At 45.0% G+C, this 20,624-nt stretch overlaps 1 protein-coding gene across 10 annotated transcripts in view; it reads right to left on the bottom strand.

Moving 5' to 3' along the window:
- Positions 1–13,441: 13,441 nt before the first annotated feature.
- prom2 (prominin 2) overlaps positions 13,442–20,624 on the bottom strand; it is a 119,454-nt gene continuing 112,271 nt past the window's right edge. For 6 of the 10 annotated variants that reach the window (XM_078565030.1, XM_078565034.1, XM_078565033.1 and 3 more), the window contains 4 exons: positions 20,347–20,436; positions 17,818–17,930; positions 15,554–15,577; positions 13,442–13,789 (listed from right to left, as the gene is read on the bottom strand). In XM_078565030.1, coding sequence (XP_078421156.1) covers positions 13,771–13,789; positions 15,554–15,577; positions 17,818–17,930; positions 20,347–20,436 — 246 coding nt within the window. In that variant the 3' untranslated portion in view covers positions 13,442–13,770. Of the gene's footprint in view, positions 13,790–15,553; positions 15,578–15,885; positions 16,960–17,813; positions 17,931–17,986; positions 18,135–20,346; positions 20,437–20,624 lie in introns of those variants that run through there. The other 4 variants (XM_078565036.1, XM_078565031.1, XM_078565032.1 and 1 more) reach the window with 4 other exon arrangements.

The following is a 20,624-nucleotide window of genomic DNA, read 5'->3' as shown; positions in this document are numbered from 1 at the left end:
TTAGAAATGTTTTGAGCAAGTGACAAAGGGGAGGGGGAAGAAGAACAAAAGGGAAGGTCTGTGATGGGGTGGAAAACAGGAGAGATTAAAATAAAAACAAGGTTTCACGACACAAAAGCCAAAGGAAGTCTTAAGGGTTAAAGAAACAAAAGGTGTGTCTAGACGAGGTAGTGAATGGCTGTATAGCATCATCCAAATACAAAGTAGACTAAAGTTGTCTACTGCCTGTTTTGCAGTCTCAGTTACTTTTGGCAATTTAACCACTTTGTTGTGGGCACAAATTTGCAACACACAATTCCATATAATTGGACACTAATTGGTAGTCTCACTTAGACCACAAGGCTGACATGAATGTAAAAGTCTTTGCTTGTCACTGGATGTAGCAACACCAACACAAAATGACCTTGGTAACCTTAAACCAGCTTCACAGCACAGAACAACCCAGAGTTTCTCACTAATTGGATGATGTTATTGAGAAAGCATAAGAGGGACTCATGGAGGAAGGGGATCACAGTGATGTATTTAGCTTGAGGTTGAAAAACATTGATCCTGTGACACACCAGATCCAGGGAGTGTTTGATTTTAGTTTTCTCCAGTGGTGACATTTTACGAATATACTAACTTAGGAATTAGGAGCAGGAGTAGACCATTCGGTCCCTTGAGCCTCTCCTCTACCAGCCATAAGATCATGATTGATCTGATTGTGGCCTCAACTCCACATTCTGTCTAACATTGGACACTCTTGTTAGCCAAAAATCTACCTACCTCTTGCCTTAAAAATATTAATTGACCCTGCCTTCACCGCTCTCTGGGGAAGTGGGTTCCAAAGATTCACAACCCTCTGAGAGAAACAAATTTCTCCTCATCTCCGTCTTAAATGGGAGACCCCTTATTTTTTAAGCTGTGTCCCCTAGTTCTAGTCTCTCCCACAAGAGGAAACATCCTTTCAGGATCCACCCTGTCAAGTCCCCTCAGGATCTTACATGTTTCAGTAAGATCATCTCTCAGTCTTCTAAACTCCAATGGATACAGGCCCAGCCTGTCCAACCTTTCCTCATAAGATAACCCCTTCATCCCAGGTATTAATTTAGTGAACCTTCTCAGAACTGCTTCTAATGCATTTATATCCTTTCTTAAATAAGGAGACCCAAACTGTATATAGTACTCTAGATGTGGTCTCACCAACACCCTATACAACTGTAACAAAACATCCCTACTTTTATATTTCATTTGTTTTGCACTAAACACTAATGTTCCATTTGCCTTCCTAATCACTTGCTGTACCTGAATAATAACTTTTTGTGGTTCATGTACCAGGACACCCAGATCACTCAATACTGCAGGGTTCTGGAATTTTTTTCTATTTAAGTAATATATTGCTTTTCTATTCTACCGGCCAAAGTGGACAAGTTCATATTTTCCACATTATACTCCATCTGCTAAATTTTTGCCCACTCACTTCATTTAGCTATGTCCTATTCATATCCATTTGTAGACCCCTTATGTCCTCCTCACAGTTTACACTCCTACCTATCTTTGTGTCATCAGCAAATTTAGCAACTATTCTTTCGGGTCTCCTCATCCAAGTCATTGATAAAGATTGTTAATTGTTGAGGGCCCAGCACTGATCCCTGTGACACTCCAGTCATTACATCTTGCCAACCAGAAAAAGTCCCATTTGTCCCTACTCCCTGCTTTCCTGTTAGCTACCCATCCTCTTAGTTACTCATTAGTTATCCATGCTAATATGTTATCTCCTTACATCATGAACTATTATTTTTTGTAGTAGCATTTGATGTGGTACTTTGTCAAACACCTTCTGGAAATCTAAATACAGCACATCTACAGTTTCCCTTTATCCACATTGCTTTTTTACTTCCTCAAAGAACTCTAATAAATTAGTCAAACACAATTTCCCTTTCACAAAACCATGTTGACTCTGCTTAATTTCACTGAGATTTTCTAAGTGCCCTGCTATAACCTCCTTAATAATAGATTCCTCATGATTTCCCGTTGACAGATGTTAAGCTAACTGGCATTTAGGTTCCTGCTTTCTGTTTCCCTCCGTTCTTGAATAGAGGAGTCACATTTGTCATTTTCCAATCTGTTGGGACTTTTCCAGAATCTAGGGAATTTTGGAAAATTAAAGCCAATGCATCTACTACCTCAGCAGCTACTTCTTTTAAAACCCTAGGATGAAGTCCATCAGGACCTGGGGACTTGCCAGCTTTTAGTTCTAATAATTTTTTCAGTACTCTTTTCCTAGTGATTGTTATCATTTTAAGTTCCTCCCTCCCTTTCATGTCTTGATTCACAATTATTTCTGGGATGTCATTTCTATCCTATACAGTGAAGACTGTTAAGCTCCAATAGTTGTTTAGAAATGAAGACCGAAACCAAGACAGACTCCTTCAGACAGAGTTTTATTGATTGTCATATCCCTTTTGTACAACCAAATGGGTACTTAGTTAAACAACCTAATAATTAGCAATTGAACTTGTTTAACTGTTTCCTTTCCTAACAACAGATGCAAAATGTCCATTCAATTCATCAGCCATTTCCTTATTTTCCACTATTAATTTCTCATTCTCACTCTCTAGAGGACCAACATTCACTTTAGTTACTTTTTTCCTTTTTAAGTGCCTGTAGAAACTCTTATCTGTTTTTATATTTCTGGCTGGCTTTCTCTCGTACTCTAATTTCTCCCTTCTTTTTAATCTTTTAGTCATTCTTTGCTATTCTTTACATTCTGTCCAATCTTCTGACCTACCACTCACCTTTGCAGAATTATATGTTTCTTCTTTGAATTTGATACTATCTTTAACTTCTTTAATTAGCTACGGGTGGTGTGTCCTTCCCTTAGAGTCTTTCTTTCTCACTAGAATAAAACTTTTCTGAGTATTCTGAAATATCCTCCTTAAATGTCTGCTGCTGCATCTCTACTAACATATCCCTTAATCTAATTTCCAAGTTCACTTTAGCCAGCTCTGCCTTCTTGCCCTCATAACTGCCCTTATCTAAGTTTAAAACACAAGTTTTAGACCCACTCCTCTCTCCCTCAAACTGAATGTGAAATTCAGTCATATTATGATCACTGCTTCCTTTTCCATTTTCCCTAGTTTAAACATCTTGTACACCATGGTGTGGTCAGGGAGAGTTTAACAGGGAGTCGGCACCTGCATACAGAAGTAGAAAAGAGGAATAAGGTGCATAAATTGAGAGCGTTGGACATTACTAGAGAAGAGAGTAGAGCCATATTAGATAGGAGCAGACTAGGAAGGATTATGAGGAATGCAAGGACAGGTTTACAATGCATGCACGTAAATGTATGAAGTGTAGGGAATAAGGTTGGTGAGCCACAAGCAGAAGCAGCAATGTGGGAATATGATGTCCTGGCAATAACAGAAATGTGACTTAAAAATGGTGAGCACTGGGCGCTTAATATGCAAGGATATAGAGTATTCAGAAAAGGTGCAGGAGAAAAGGGCAATGGGAGATTCAGGAAGACATTGTAGTGTTGAAAAGAAAGGATGTCATAGACTCATAGGCATCTACAGCACAGAAGGAGCCCATTCAGCCCATCGTGTCCTTGTCGGTCAACAAAGATCTGACTACACTAATCCCATTTTCCAGCGCTTGGCCCATAGCCCTGTAGGCTATGGCAACACAAGCGAATTTCTAAATACTTTTTAAATGTTACAAGAGTTTCAGACTCAACCACCCTTTCAGGTAATGAGTTCCAGGCTCCCACCACGCTCTGGGTGAAAAAATTTCTCCTCAAATCCCCTCTTAGCCTTCTACCCCATACCTTAAATCTACACCCCCTGGTTATTGACCCCTCTACTAATGGAAAAAGTGCCTTCCTACCTACCCTATCTTATACACCTCTATCAGGTCCCCTCTCAATCTTTGCTGTTCCAAGGACAACAACCCCAACCTATCCAATTTTTCATCATAGCTCAGACCCTCCAGCCCATGCAACATCCTGGTAAATCCGCTGCGCACCCTCTCCAGTGCAATCACATCCTTCCTATAATGTGGTGACCAGAACTGCCCGCAATACTCGAGTTGTGGCCTAACTAGCGTTTTATACAGTTCCAACATAACCTCCATGCTTTTGTATTCTATGCCTCAGCTAATAAAGGTAAGTATCCCATATGCCTTCTTAACGACCTTATATACCTGCCCTGCTACCTTCAGGGATCTATGGATGTGCACACCAAGGTCCCTCTGATCTTCAGTACTTTCCAGGTCCTACCATTTAAAGTGTAATCCCTTGCCTTGTTAGCCCTACCCAAGTGCATTACCTCACACTTTCTGGGTTAAATTCCATTTGCCACTGCTCTGCCCACCTGATCAGTCCATTGATATCCTCCTGCAGTTTACGGCTATCCTCCTCACCCATGTCTTCTGGGTCCACACACCGATTATCTCTATAGTTCCTAATTGACCCTACTCTTTACCTAGTTATTCTCTTGCTCTTTATATATTTAAAAAAAAACCTCTTTGGGTTTCCCTTTATTCTACTCACCAATGTTTTCTCATGTACCTTCTTAGCTTTCCTAATTCCCTTTTTAAGTTCCCCTTTGCGCTTTTTATACTCCTCCAAGGACTTAGCCATATTGAGCCCTCAGTATCTGCCATAAGCTTCTCTTCTTTTCGTAATCCTAACCTTTACGTCCCTTGACATCCAGGTTCTCTGGACTTGGCCCTCCCCCCCACCCCTTTGTCTTTATGGGAAAATATTTGCCCTGTACTCTTGCTCTTTCCTCCTTGAATGCCTCCCACTGCTCTGACACAGTTTTATCTGCAAGTAGTTGCTCCCAGTCCACTTGGGCCAATCATATCTCATCTTTGTAAAATTAGCCTTTCCCCAATTTAGAACTATTATTCCCAGCCCAACCTTATCCTTTTCCATAACTATCCGAAATCTGAGTTATGGTCACTATCTCCAAAATGATCCCCTACTGATATGCCTTCCACTGGGCTCATTTCCAAATATTAAGTCCGGAACTACCCCCTCCCTTGTTGGGCTTTCTACATACTGGCTAAAAAAAGTTCTCCTGGATGCAACTTAAGAATTTTGCTCCCTCCCTATCATGCACACTAAAACTATCCCAGTTAATATTTGGGTAGTTAAAATCCCCTATTACTACTGCCCTATTATTCTTACACTTCTCTGAAATTTGATTACATATTTGATCCTCTATCTCTCCCTGACTGTTTGGGGGCCTATAGTACACACCCAACACCGTGTTTGCCCCTTTTGTGTTTTTTACTTTTACCCATATGGCCACATTTGATGATCCTTCCAAGATATCATCCCTCCTCACTGCTATAATCGTTTCCTTGATCAACACATGCGACACCCCCTCCTCTACTATACCTCTCTCTATCTCGTCTGAATACCCTATAACCAGGAATGTTGAGCTGCCAATCCTGCCCTTCTTTTAGCCAAGTCTTGGTCATAGCTATGATATCATACTCCCATGTGCCTATCTGCACCCTCAGCTCATCTGTCTTATTCCTCAGGCTCCTTACATTAAAATATATTCTATTTAGCCTTGCTAAACTCACTTCTTTCTTACCTAGCCTATGTTTTCTCTGTCTTCCAGACTCACTTACTGTTCTAATTCCATCTCAGCTTCTCTCCCCTCTGAACTATTTTTCAGGATCCCATCCCCTTGCCAATTAAGTTTAAATCTGCCCCAACAGCATTAGCAAACCTCCCCGCGAGGATGTTGGTCCCGTTCCTGTTCAGATGTAACCCGTCCAACTTGTACTGGCCCCACCTCCCCCAGAAACAGTCCCAATGCCCCAGGAATCTAAAGCCCTCCCTCCTGCACCATCTCTCCAGCCATACATTCATCTGCTCTATCCTACTGTTCCTATGCTCACTACTGCATGGCACTGGGAGTAATCCAGAGATTACTACCTTTGAAGTCCTGCTTTTCAATTTCCTACCTAACTCCCTAAAGTCTGCTTGTAGGACCTCATTTTTCTCTCTCTTCCTATGTCATTGGTCCCAACATGGATCACGACCTCTGTCTGTTCACCCTCCCCTTTCAGAATGTCCTACAGCCGTTCTGTGACATCCTTGACCCTGGCACCTGGGAGGCAACATGCCATCCTGGAGTCACGTCTACAGCCGCAGAAGCGCCTGTCTGCACCCCTCACTAATGAATCCCCTACCACTATTGTCCTCCCACACTTCTTCCTCCCCCCACCTAAGCAGTTGGACCACCCACAGTGCCATAGCCTTGGCTCTGGTTGGCCTCCACAGAGGAACCGTCACTCCAAGGCCGAAAAATGGTTTGCGAGCAAGATGCACTCGGGGGGGATTCCCTCACTACTTGCCTGGTCCCCTGCTTCAGTCTGGTGGTCACCCATTCCCTCTCCGCTTGCATTTCCTTAAGCTGCGGGGTGACCACACCCTGAAATGTGTTATCCACAAACCCGTAGTGCCCCCAGCTGCTGCTCAAGCTCCAAAACCTGGAGCTCAAGTTGCTCCAGTTGGAGGCACCTCCTGCACACATGGTCATCCAGACCACCAGGAGCGACTAGGATTTCCCACATAGCACAGGATGTGCAAATCATGGGACTAAGCTCCCCAGACATATGTTAACTAAATTGAATATGGACCCTTGCTTTTATTTTACCCTTACTCCTACTTGAATATAGACTAGATGCTATATCCTCTACATAAACTAGATTCTCTAGGTGCTGCTGACTGCCTGTCCCAGGGTCCTCCTCTCACACTTTCCTCTAGGTGCTGCTGACTACCTGGCTTAGGGTCTTCCTCTTGCACTTTCCTCTAGGTGCTGCTGACTACCTGGCTTAGGGTCCTCCTCTCACACTTTCCTCTAGGTGCTGCTGGCTGCCTGTCACAGGGCCCTCCTCTCGCACTCTGTCCCTGAGAGGGCAAGGACAGAATCCATTGGATACAATTAAGAAGCAAAAAAGGAATGATCATGTTACTGGGGGTATTAATAGTGAGAGATAGATAGAGGAGTAAATCTACAGGGACATTACAGAGATGTGAAAACCAAGTATTAATTGGGATCATGTTAGAGTAAAGGGAAAGGGAGGGGAAAATTTTCTGAAATGTGGTCAGGAGAACTTGCTTGCCCAGTATGTTGCTTCCAGTGTTAAACTGATCCCTCCCCCCACCCCCCAACCCCCACCGACTTGCCAATCTGGGAAGCAGGGATGCCACGTTAAATCCAGCCTTATGACTAAAACATTTTGCAACTAACCAAGTAACTTTTGAAGTTATGTAATGTAGGAAGCATAGCAGCTAATTTGCACACAGCAAGATCCAATAAATAGCAATATGATAATGACCACAAAACCTGCATTAATGATGGTGATTGAAGGATAAATATTGGCCGTGGACACTGGGGAGACCTCCCCTGTTCTTGTATTTGTATCTGCTTCAAACCGTTTGCCAATGAAGAGTTTTAGAGGTATTTAGTTTATTTCTGTCTGTATTTCCTGACCCCTTTGTCCTGTTATTTTTTGGATACCGTTTATTTGTGATATGCTGTATTATTGACCAAGAGTCCATGGTAACCCCTCTGTTTCTCTCTGTCTGGTGGCACTCAATGTTTACAGCCTTTTCTGCTTTTACTGCACAATCACTTGTTGTTTTTGCTGAGTGTGATATCAGTCAGGACACCAAGAAAACTTAAACAAAAACAGAAAATGGTGGAAAAACTCAGCAGGTCTGGCAGCATCTGTGGAGAGAGAAACAGAGTTAACGTTTTGAGTCTGTATGCCCCTTGAAGAAGGGTCACATGGATTCAAAACGTTAGCTGTTTCTCTCTCCACAGATGCTGCCAGAGCTGCTGAGTTTTACCAGCATTTTCTGTTTTTGTTTCAGATTTCCAGCATCCGCAGTACTTTGCTTTCATCACCAAGGAAACTTCCTGTTCTTTGAACTGCTACATGTGACCTTTACCACTGCCACCCCAAAACTGCCCCCATCACCTCCCCCACCCTGCCCCACCCCCCCCCCCACCCACCCTCCCCTCCACTCCCAACTCAGCCACCAGGATATATCAGAAAGGAAACATCCAGAAACCATACATTTACTACCGTACATGTATTCCTGCAGCAATAGCTCAACAAAAAAATACAATGTATGGAATCTGTACAAGTGCAATGTTAGATGATACAAGGGTTTCCCTTGCAGCATGGCTGTGGCACTAAGACTGAACGCAGGCATCACTGTGAGCTTTAGAGATGGGATTGCAAGAATGTGAAGGAGCGAGACAACTGTTCTTCTCCACCTATCACTGGCTTTCACTAATCATTAGTTGTTTTGAAAAATCAGATTCAGTAGAAAGAAGACAATCCTCAACAGTTAATTAGTGTATCAGGATGATTGGTAGCAAGTTAGTGCAATAGTTGGCATTGGTTTGTTTAACAAATAATTGTCAAAAAGTGCACAGAGGATGTTGCCAGGGCTGGAGAATTTCAGCTATGAGGAAAGATTGGATCGGCTGGAGTTGTTTTCTTCGGAACAGAGGAGGCTGAGGGCAGATTCAACTGAGGTTTATTAAATACGAGAAGCCCAGATAGAGTGGATGGAAAGGACCTATTTCCCTGAGCAGAGAGATCAGAAACCTGGGAGCAGAGATTTGAAGTAATTGGTAGAAGGATTAGAGGGGAGTTGAGGATTTTTTTTCACCCAAGGGGTGGCGGGGGTCTGGAATTCCTGAAAGGGTGGCAGAGACAGAATCCTTGTCACATTTAAAATGTACTTGGATATGCACTTGATGTAACCTACAGATTACAGACCAAAAACTGGAAAGTGGGATTAGGTGGAATAACTTCTTTTTCAGTCGATACAGACATGATGGGTCAAATAGCCTCCTTCTGTGCCATATGTTTTTATGTTTTCTAACTTAAAATCTAAAAGCTAATAAGCAATCAAAAAATACTTGAAATGCGCAGCAGTCCTGTCAATAGCTGCTAAATGAAAAAACACATTTCAATATTTTGTCTGAAGACTGTTCATCTGCAACCAAAAGGTTGATCTGTCCTCTCTCAGATGCTGATGGTCCTGCTATATATTCAGATATTTTTTTGTTTTCAGTTCGTAAAACATTAAGCCTTTATTTTGCAAAATAGAAACATCAAGATAGAAACTTTCATTGCAAATGTCTGATTCTGTGCTGCTCAGCACCCTTCATGACCTCAGGATGTTCCAAAGCAATTTCATAGCCAATGAAGTACTTTTTGTAGTCACTGTAATGTAAGAAACGTACCAGCCAATTTGCACACAGCAATCTGTGCACAAACAATAAACAGCAATGTGAAAATGACCAGATTAGCTGCATTAAAGAAGTCGGTTGAGAGATAAATATTGGACAGGCACCAGGAAGAACTCTCTGCTCTGAAATATTATCATGAGATCTTTTATATCCACAGGGTAGACAATCCTCACTTTAACATCTCATTTGAAAGACCTCCGACAGTGCAGCACTCCCTCAGTACTGACCCTCTGACAATGTAACACTCGTTCAGTACTGACCCTCTGATTGTGCATAGTTGTTGGAGACTCCCTCTTCCCACTTGAGGCCTGAGAACAGTCACTTTTCGGGCTTCCCCGCCTCTGAACCCCTCCCGCCAGCCTCAAAATTTAAATGGGATGGGCAACGACCCTTAGACAGTCATTCATTGACCACTTAAGGGCCTCAATTGGGGCAAGGGCGTGTGGGCCAGCCTAGGCTTCACCCGTCCTACCGTAAAATTGCAGAGAAGTCAGGGTGAAGAGGAGCTTGGTGGGAAGGCCATCTGAAGAATTTTATGACTCCCACACACCCCTCCCACCACCGGCAAACTCACCAGCGGGGGTTGTAAAATTCTGTCCCAAATGTTTTTGCTGGGAGTCTGTTGTGGAACAGAAGGAGTTCAGTGTACTAGTGAGATCACTTGGACATTTCTTTGAGAACTAAGGCCAGTGCACACATCATAGTGAGATTGTGGATAACACTCACCCTCAAGGAGAGTGTCAGTTAACTCTCCTAATTAACATCCCTCAGTGATATTTGAAGCATCCGGATTCTCAAAATGGCTAATAGTTCACAGCAAACATCTGAAAATCCCACTGATCCGTTGAGATTGTCTCAGGATAATATCTCTACTCATGAGTAAGGGTTTCTCTTCCCTACATTCTCCCCTTCTCTTCAGCTGCCTGGGGAATTCCCTCCCCAAATTGTAGGAACAGCAGGAGGTCTGAGGCCCATGAACACAGTGGGGATAGAGCAGCAGGTGCAAAGAGAGAGAGAGAGAGGGAGGGAGAGAGAGGGAGGGAGAGAGAGAAAGAGGGAGAGATGGAGGGAGGACTGCAAGAATGACCCAGGACCTTCATGTTTTTGAGCACTTCCATCAGATCTCCTTTTGGCCTTCTCTGTTCTGGGAAGAGTGAAGCCAGCTTCTCCAGTCTACCCAGGTACGTGTGGTCCTTCATCCCCGGTACTATTCTGGTGGATTTCCACTGAACCCTCTACAAACCCTTCACCTCCACCCTGAGCTGTGGTGCCTGGAATTGGACACATCGCTCTAGCTGGGGATGAACAAGTGTTGGATAAAGATGCTGCATTACTCTTTACAATTGTTTATAAAATACCTCTGAGACACACACAGTCCCTCCCCCTGTCCTCCTTCACCTTAACCTACCGCCACCTGCTCATTGCCAATCCCCAGAAAAGTGCTGAGGCAGCCTCCTTGTGAGGGGTGCTCCTATAACTGGGAGCTGCTGTTTGTTTGTCTGACTGGTATTGTGATCAGCCCTAATTCCCTCTGCTAAAACTGCTTCAGGTACAGTCTTGAATGCAAAGGTAACACTCCCCCTTCAAGCCCCCAGCCCACCCTCAGCTTCTCTGCCTCAATTGCATGAGGTGGTGCACTTTGGCATGTATAATATGAAAAGATGGTATCCGATAATATCTAAGGAAGGATATACTTGCCTTAGAGGGAGTGCAAAAAAGGTTTACTAGATTGACTCCTGGCATGAGGGCATTATCCTCTGAAGAGAGCTGGATTAAAATGTGTTTATATGCCCTACGTTTAGAAAGGTGATCTAATTGTAACGTATAAAATGGTTAAGAGGCCTGACAGGGGCGATGCCAAGAGGCTGTTTCCCTTTGTTGGAAAGTCATAGTGTCAGGATAAGGGGGAGGCCAATTGGGACTGAGATAAGCAGAAATGTCTTCACTCAGAGGGTTGTGAATCTTTTCAATCCTTGATCTCGTTACATGGAGGTGGACATCAGTGCAAACCCTGAGGCCTCATGGCCATCATGTTTGAGATGGACTCCCCTAATCTCTTTCCAATGGTGCCGAGTGCCTCTGGAAATGCTGAGACAATCACATATAGTTACTGCCGCTGCTCCAGAATTGTTCTCTTCAAGGATGAGTCCCAAAGTTCAGCATCTGCTTCCAGCTCAGCAGAGCTTGGAGGATCCTGCACCCTCTGACGGGGACTCTCTGCTGCTGTCCCTGTCAGCAGCACCTGCTCCTGCTTATTCCTGATGGATGCCTCACCATGTGTCGACCTGGCTAACTCCTTTAGAGGCCCTTACTGAGGTGTATGTGTGTGTGTGTATCTGTACTGGTGGGTGGTGTGCCTGAGTCATGGGACAGTGTGACCTCCCCAGAGCACTCCTCAGCCTCCTCCCATTCCTGCCCCTATGTTGTGCTTGTAGGAGATTAAAGGCATGAGTTGGAATTGAGAAAATAGCTAATATACATCGTCAGTGATGTCAGATCACGTGTCTCTAGAACTCAGAGGGAGATGTTTCTGGAAGGAGCCTTATGCTTATCCATCTCCCTACATAGTTGTAAATAGTTAATAAATGTTTGCAAGTTCCTGAGTGCCTTGTTTGGAGTGGTCTTTGTTAAACACACCCTGAGCCAGTTTCTGATGTTACTTTGTAGCTTGCAAGTCACGTAACCATGGCAACACCAACCCTCTCACAGAGAGAATCAAAGCAACTCATTTTTTTTTAAAAAGAAAATAGATACAGTAACAAAAAAGTGCAACTTTATTTAATTACAATTTTTTAATATTGGCTAATAGAATTAAAATAACATGAGTGGCTTGTATTAAATTAAATAGAACTGTTTCACAGGAACATTATCAACAAGAAAATTGGCATTGAGCCAAAGAGGAGCTTTGACACAGGTGACCAAAGAGGTAGGTTTTTAATAAGGTCTTAAAGGAGGAGAGAGAGAGGCGGTGAGTTTTTGGAAGGGAAGACCAGAGCTTAGGGCCCGGGCAGATGAATCAGCGACTGCTGATGGCGAAGTGATTAAAATCAGGGATCTGCATGAGGTTAAAATTGAAGAAGTCCAGAGCACTCCGAGAATTGTAGAGCCTGAGGAGGTTGCAGAAATAATGAGGGTTTGAGGCCATGGACAGAACATGAGGATGAGGATTTTAAACCTGATAAGTTGCTGGACCAGAAGCCAACATTGGTCAGCGAGCACAGGGGTGATGGGTGAATGGGACTTCAATAGGTAGCAGAGGTTGAAATAAGCTCAAATCCACGGAGCCTGGGAGATGGCAGACCGGCTAGGACAGCTTTCAAATAGCCAAGTCTGGAAATGGTGGAGACATCAGAGATTCAAGTAGTCGGTCTCGGTGATGGGAAAGGATATGGGGTCGGAAGTTCACCTCAAGGTCAAATAGAACACCAAGGTTGGGGAACAAAGACAGTGGCTTTGACCTTCTTAGTATTGGATTGGAGAACATTTCTGTTTATCCAGGACAAGCAACTCACCAGGGCTCCTTCAACAGCACCATCTAAACCCACAACCTCTACCACCTAAAAGGATAAGGGTAGCAGATGCATAGGAACACCACCTGGAAGTTCCCCCTAATCCATTCACCATCCTGACTTGGAAATATATTTCGCCGTTCCTTCACTGCCGCTGGGTCAAAATCCTGGAACTCCCTCCCTAACAGCACTGTGGATGTGCCTACACCACATGGACTGCAGTGCTTTAAAAAGGCAGCTCACCACCTCCTTCTCAAGGGCAATTAGGGATGGGCAACAAATTCTGGTCTGGCCAGCGACACCCACATCCCATGAATGAATAAACAAAAAAAAATGTTGAGGAAACAATGCAAAAACACTGAGATACTGGAAGGTTCAAGAGAGATGGCGGTGAGGTATTGCTGAGTGTCATCAGCATACATGTGGAACCTAACGTTGTGTTTTTGGATGATGTCATCGAGGGGAAACACGTGGATGGGATATAGAAGGGGGTCAAGGATAGATCCTTGGGGAACACCAGAGGTAACCGTATGGGAACAGAAATAAGTCAGGTTATGACTGTTTAGATAGGAATGTAACCAGGTGAATGCAGTCCCATCCACCTGGAAGTGTTGGAGGAGGATATGGTCAACTATGTCAAAGGCTGCAGACAGATCGAGGAGGGAAAGTTTACCTTTGTCACAGTCACACAGGATGTCATTTGTGATGTTGATAAGAGTTGTTTCAGTATTGTGGCAGGGGCAAGAATTCAAACATGGAGTTCTGGGAAAGATTGGCACAGCAACAAAACATGCTGTATGAAACTTCATTCAAATTACAAATGCTCTAATTTCAACTCTCTGCACTTTGGCAACACTGAACTCAAGAGGAAGCTCCACTAATGTTGTTGGTTTGTTCATTATTGCCCACGTAGGGGAGTCAGTGAGAGTCGCAATCTTCAGTATCTTGTTAAAATCCCCATTTCTGGCTTCAGAAAGGCTGAGTTATTTATGCAGAGTTCTCCTAAATCAGAGCAGATAGATAACGTTACTTATTTATCTCCCTCTCCTTTCACTTTTCCTGCTCAGAGGGTATTGCCTTCATGTGATAAGGCAATCTCTGGACTTCTTTGTGGATATCAGTCATAGAGTAGAGTCATTGACAGCACACGAGGAGGCCACTTGGCCCATCGAGTCCTTGGTGGCTCCCTGTGGAGCAATCCAGTCAGCCCCACACACCCGCTCAGACCCCATAGTCCTGCAAGTTTATTTCCTTCAAGTGTCCACCCAATTGCCTTTTGAAATTGTTGATTGCCTTCGTATCCACCACCCAGTGGGCAGCAAGTTCCAGGTCTTGCTGCACAAAAAGGCTCTTGCCCAAAATCTTAAATCTGCGCCCCCTAGTCCTTGTATCATCAACTAACAGGAACAGTTTTTCCTTGTCTACCTCATCTAAACCCGTCATAATCCTGCACATCTCTATCAAATCTCCCCTCAATCGCCTTTGCGCCAAGGAGAACAACTCCAGCCCTTTCCAACCTAACATTGTGTTTAAACCTTCCCCCATCCCTGGAACCATTCTGCCAAATCTCCTCTGCAGCCTCTCAAAACCATCAAAACTTTCCTAAAGTGTGCTGACCAGGGCAGAATAGGTTCAGTATAACTGCCCCGCTTTTGCACTCAATACTTCTATTTATGAAGCCCAAGATCCCATATACTTTGCTAACCACCCTCTCAAATATCCTGCCACCTTCAAAGATCAATGCGCGTGTACCCTGAGGTCCCTCTGTCCCTGCACGCTCTAGAATTGTGCATTAAGTCTACATTGCCTCTCACCATCCCTTCTGCCAAAATGCACAAATGTGAAATTAGTATATTCCCAGTGTAGCAGCCCATATATCTAAAGTGAGTTCAAATTTCATCATAACACTTTGAGAATTCGAATTCAGTTTTAAAAAACCAGCCTCAGTAAAAGTGAAACTGTTTAGAGTGTGGTTAAAACCCATTCCATTGGTACCGCTGGGGTGGGGGAGGGGGCGGGCCAGTGCCATTGGCCAGCTGCTGGGCAGAGTAGGGCCCACATCCAGCTGAATTAAAGCTTGTCCACTGAAAAGAACCATCTGCAAAAAGTCTGCAAGCTCCTCCTTCCTGCACCGGATGGTCTTGTACACTCTGTTGGGTTCCAGGAAAGGTGGGACATGAGGGAACGCCACCCAGTAACGTCATTCCGACAGTTCAGTCTCTTTCTCCTACCTCTGATGCAAAGTGCGGGGCTTGGGGGGGGGTGGGGGACGACGACAGAGAGAAGATCCGGCTAACCCAGCCACATCTCCCGCCCACCCCCCAGCCCACCCCACCCCCACACAACTACATCCGAAAGGAATTAGCAACCTGGCTTAAATGGGTCAAGAACAAGGGGACATAATCTTAAAATTAGAAATAGGCCACTCAAAAGTGAAATCATGAAGCACTTCTTCACACAAAGTGTCATGGCAATCTGAAAAAGGCTGGGGGTCAACTAGAATTTTCAAGTCCCTGCCCAATAGGTATTTTTGGTGTTAGGATATAAGAAATATGGAGCAAAGCTTGGCCAGTAGAATTACAAGTGCAGCCATGATCTGATTGAATGACAGAACAGGCCTCAAAGGGCTGAATGGCCTCCTCCTGTTCCTTTGCTGTGCCCCAATTTCCACCCGTTGCAATAATCATTCGAGCACTTGGGGTGCTCCTAAAAAGTCCGACAGGAACCTAGGGCCAGTAATTTCAGTCAATGATCTGTTCTACTTACATTTCCAACTGAGGGTAATCATCCCTGAAACAATAAGGGAAAGATGAATGAGTGTTGTACGCGACACATGGAAACACAGTTATTGACCAACAGGCAAGAAAATGATCAATTCAAGGAAGCAGGTGGGGTCAGGAAGAGTTTATTTGCAATCTCAAAGATTATATTTAATCTTGCACCGTTGTATCTGATGCTGGGGGAAGGTTAGCTTAGATGGCTAGCGTGTGATTCAGAATAACGCCGACAGTGTGGGGTTGATTCCAGTTTTGGCTGAGGTAGATTTGGGACCTCCCTCCTCACCCTGCCCCTGAGGCCAAGAAAACACTTCAAGATGGAACATCAGCAGACACTGAGCCAAAGACCCACCTTTGTACAGAGCACATGTGACTGAATGAACGTGACTGTTGCTATTGTGGTCCTGGAAGATTCCAGCTTCTATATCCAAATTGTAGTTAGAATGGTTTGCTACTTCATCTAATAGTTTGGCACTAACTTGTCTACCATGAAAATGCCTTAAACCATTTGGGGGTAAAGGTCAAAAGCACTATTGAAAAACTATTTACAGAATAGTTTTCTTTTTGCAAATTGTCTTTGTTTTGGCCTCCTTGATCCTGCTCTCAATATTTCCACTTCCTGCCATGATGCATGCTGCTGGTTAAGGATATCTCATCCAAATTGCCCATCTTCATATGTGTGTCTAGAGTGAACAAGGCTGGGCCTCAGCTCCTTGAACATCCAGATGTTCTAGCAGGGCCTATTAGATAATGATCTGGAGGGACAATGCTGCATCACAGCAACACTGTAGCACTCCCACAGCAGCACATAACAGGGACTGAATTCGGCCTGCCCTGGGCCGTGTATTCGCCACGAAAACCTGTGGATCACGGATGAGGAGCCCCCTCAAAAGCGCCACAAATAACTTTGGATTCTCAACACCCTTTTGTCTTTTCACATGTTAACCATGGTTCAGTGGGTACCGCTCGCTCCTCCAAGTCAGAAGGTTGTGCCTTCAAATCCCACTCCAAGGATTTGGACGCATAATCTCGCCTGACATTTGCACTGCAGTGCTGAAGGAGTGCTGCACTGTCAGAGGTGGTGCCGTCTTTCAAAAGAGACATTCAACCAACGCTCTGTCTGCCCTCAGGTGACATAGAAGATCCCACAGCCACTACCTGAAGAAGAACAGGGGAGTTATCCTTGTGGCCAATATTCATCTATCTCCCTACACCACTAAAACAGATTATCTGGTCATTTACCTCATTGTTGTTTATGGGAGCTCGCTGTGCCAGAATTGGTTGCCATATCCCCTACCTTGCAGGGTAGATGCTGACAAGCTGCTTCACCTGGCTCGAGAGTCTAGAACTAAGACTCATAGGGCAAAATCTTACTGCTTTGAAAATGTTTTCCCACTGGGGATAAATAGGAACATATGAACGTGCGAAATAGGAGCAGGAGTAGGCCATTCGGCCCCTCGAGCATGCTCTGCCATTCAATAAGATCACGGGTGATCAGTTTGTGTTTTGAATTCCACATTCCCATCTACCCCCAATAACATATGATTCCCTTGCCTAACGAGAATTTATTTACCTCTGCCCTAAAAATACGGGTCTTGTTCCTGAAGGTACGTGAGCCCTGCCTGCCTGGGTCATCTTGGAGGCAACCTCTTAACTGACCTCTTCCAGGAGCCCAGTCCAATTAATGGCTGAGGGCAGATTCTCAATTAAAGGACCTGTAGCTTTGGAAGGCCAGCAGCCTCGCCGAGACATGTGTACATTGCTCAGGCAGCGAGGAGAGCCCTCTGAAGCATCCATAAACTTACAGACTGATGAGGGACAGAGCAGGTCAGCCTCTTGGAGCAGAGGGAACATTCCTCCAGAGGAAATGTTTGAGCCATGGGTGCAGCCTTTCCTGCCCGCGCCCCTGTCAATAGGTCATGAATAATTTGGATCTGATGGGCACTTCAAATGCCACTGGCGGCTGCCTCCTCCTGCCTCAGCAGGAGGCCACTCCGATGCCGGGGAGGTCACTGCGGAGTCCTTCCCATCCTCATTAACCTCCTAATAGGTCATTATTGGCAACCTGTCGGGCAGGTAGCTGCTTTGATTGTTTACTCGCCTCTGGCAAGATCGCCCAGAGATGGGAACACATTGGTCTATCTTATTATAACAGTAACTTTTTAATTGGCCGTAAAGGTCATTGGGACATAGGGAAAGTGCTTGGATAAACACAAGTTCTTTCTTTTTACCCACTGATCCATCTTTACTTACTCGTACACATCTGCAGTTGTCATGCGTCGATAGAATTTGGCGAGCTTCACTGCGAATATGATGCTTGGAATCAAGAATATAGTGCTCCAGCCCAGGCTGAAGCAGAAAGCGTTCTGTGAGATACAGATGGATATCATTACTCCTCAGCTTTATTTATCAATTCTACTCTGGGTGGAGCTCCAACTACATGGTTCAAAACATGGTGGTGCCAGTTTTATGTAGGGACTTCACTCCATATCCAAATCTTGAGGTACTTGATCTGGGGGTGTTTGATGCCAATAGTGAGTGATCAAAATATGTCAAGTGCCCATTGCCACCTAGAGGGAAGAGGTTGGCACATTTTCATTCAATGATGCTTAGAGTCAGACCTGACCCTCATTTTCACACCATCCTCGACCCAAACCCCAATCCAAACCCTGCGTCATCATTTTCTCACCAGCAACACTGTCCCCATCAAACACTCCCAGGACAGATACAGCACGGTGTTAGATACAGAGTAAAGCTCCCTCTATACTGTCCCCATCAAACACTCCCAGGACAGGTACAACACGGGGTTAGATACAGAGTAAAATTCCCTTTACACTGTCCCCATCAAACACTCCCAGGACAGGTACAACATGGGGTTAGATACAGAGTAAAATTTCCTTTACACTGTCCCCATCAAACACTCCCAGGGCAGGTACAGTACGGGGTTAGATACAGGGTAAAGCTCCTCAACACTGTCCCCATCAAACACTCCCAGGGCAGGTACAGTACGGGGTTAGATACAGGGTAAAGCTCCTCAACACTGTCCCCAGCAAACACTCCCAGGGCAGGTACAGCACGGTGTTAGATACAGAGGAAAGCTCCCAGTACACTTTCCCCATCAAACACTCCCAGGCAGGTACAGCACGGGGTTAGATACAGAGTAAAGCTCCCTCTACACTGTCCCCATCAAACACTCCCAGAACAGGTACAACAAGGGGTTAGATACAGGGTAAAGCTCCCTCTACACTGTCCCATCAAACATTCCCAGGACAGGTACAGCACAAATGTAGATACAGAGTAAAGCTCCCAGTACACTTTCCCCATCAAACACTCCCAGGACAGGTACAGCATGGGGTTAGATACAGAGTAAAATTCCCTCTACACTGTCCCCATCAAACAATCCCAGGGTATGTACAGCATGGGGTTAGATAGGTAAAGCTCCTTCAACATTGTCCCATCAAACACTCCCAGGACAGGTACAGCACAAACTTAGATACAGAGTAAAGTTCCCTCTACAGTGTCCCCATCAAACATTCCCAGGACAGGTACAACATGGGTTTAGATACAGAGTAAAGCTCCCTCTACATTGTCCCCATCAAACACTCCCAAGACAGGTACAGTACGGTGTTAGATACAGGGTAAAGCTCCCTCTACACTGTCCCCATCAAATACTCCCAGGACAGGTACAGTACGGTGTTAGATACAGAGTAAAGCTCCCACTACACTGCCCCCATCAAACACCCCCAGGGCAGGTACAGAACAGGGGTAGATATAGAGTAAATCTCCCTCAACACTGTCCCATCAAACACTCCCAGGACAGGTACAGCACAAACTTAGATACAAAGTAAAGCTCTCTCTAAACTTTCCCTATCAAATGCTCCCAGAACAGGTGCAGCATGGGGTTAGATACAGAGTAAAGTTCCCTCTACACTGTCCCCATCAAACACTCCCAGGACAGGTATAGCATGGAGTTAGATGCAGAGTAAAATACCCTCTACACTGTCCCCATCAAACACTCCCAAGACAGGTACAACATGGGGTTAGATACAGGGTAAAGCTCCCTCTACACTGTCCCCATCAAACACTCCCAGGGCAGGTGCAGCACGGGGTTAGGTACAGAATAAAGCTCCCTCTACACTGTCCCCATCAAACACTCCCAGGACAGGTACAGCACGGGGTTAGATACAGAGTAAAGCTCCCTCTACACTGTCCCCATCAAACACTCCCAGGACAGGTACAGCAGAGGTTTTGAAATGTCCAGACTGTTTCAGATAAAGGCTATTCTATTGCCTGAGATTTAATCCAAGTTCTGACTAAAATTGAAGAAACTTAATCTAATTATTCCAGTCTTCCTCCTGTCCTGCCCACTTCCCCTATCTTGCCAACTTTCCTGCTCCCCCTATCCTGCCCTCTCATCCTACCTTGTCCCCTATTCTGTCCCTCCCCATCCTGCCTTTCCCCCTATCCTGTCCCCTTTCTTGCCCTTCCCCTATTTTGCCCTTCCCCTATCCTGCTCACTCACTCTATCGCTCCCCCTCCCCTATCCTGCCCCCTCCGCATCCTACCCCTCACCCTATCCTACCCCTCACCCTATCCTGCCCCTCCTCCTATCCTGCCCCCTCCCCTATCCTCCTTCTCCCCCATCTTGCCCCTTCCCTATCCTGCCAATCCCCCAATCTTATCCCTCACCCTATCCTGCCCACCCGCCGCCCACACCCGCCCCCCACCCCCCACCCCCCACCCCACCCCACCCATTTCCTCTGCTGATAATGTCTTTCTTACCAATGAGTCCAAAATATAAGAACAAGTGATTGTTGCAGCAGAATTCAGGACATCCGCCACCGGTTTACACCGAGCTAGATTCTCCGTAATCTGGAAAATAAATCATCTCCGACTGAAGAATCATAAACCTGACAGAGGCTTTATCATCCTGAATAAATAACCTTCCATGATTAAAAAAATTCACACAATTTTTATATAACTCACTCCCAGATACCCATCACTCTGTATAACTCACTCTCAGACACACATCACTCTGTATAACTCACTCTCAGACACAC

Source organism: Cetorhinus maximus, chromosome 20, assembly GCF_964194155.1.
Source record: "Cetorhinus maximus chromosome 20, sCetMax3.hap1.1, whole genome shotgun sequence".
In the NCBI taxonomy this organism is placed as follows: Eukaryota; Metazoa; Chordata; class Chondrichthyes; order Lamniformes; family Cetorhinidae; genus Cetorhinus; species Cetorhinus maximus.
The sequence above is the reverse complement of the archived record's forward strand: the minus strand, read 5'-3'. Positions and strand labels throughout refer to the sequence as shown.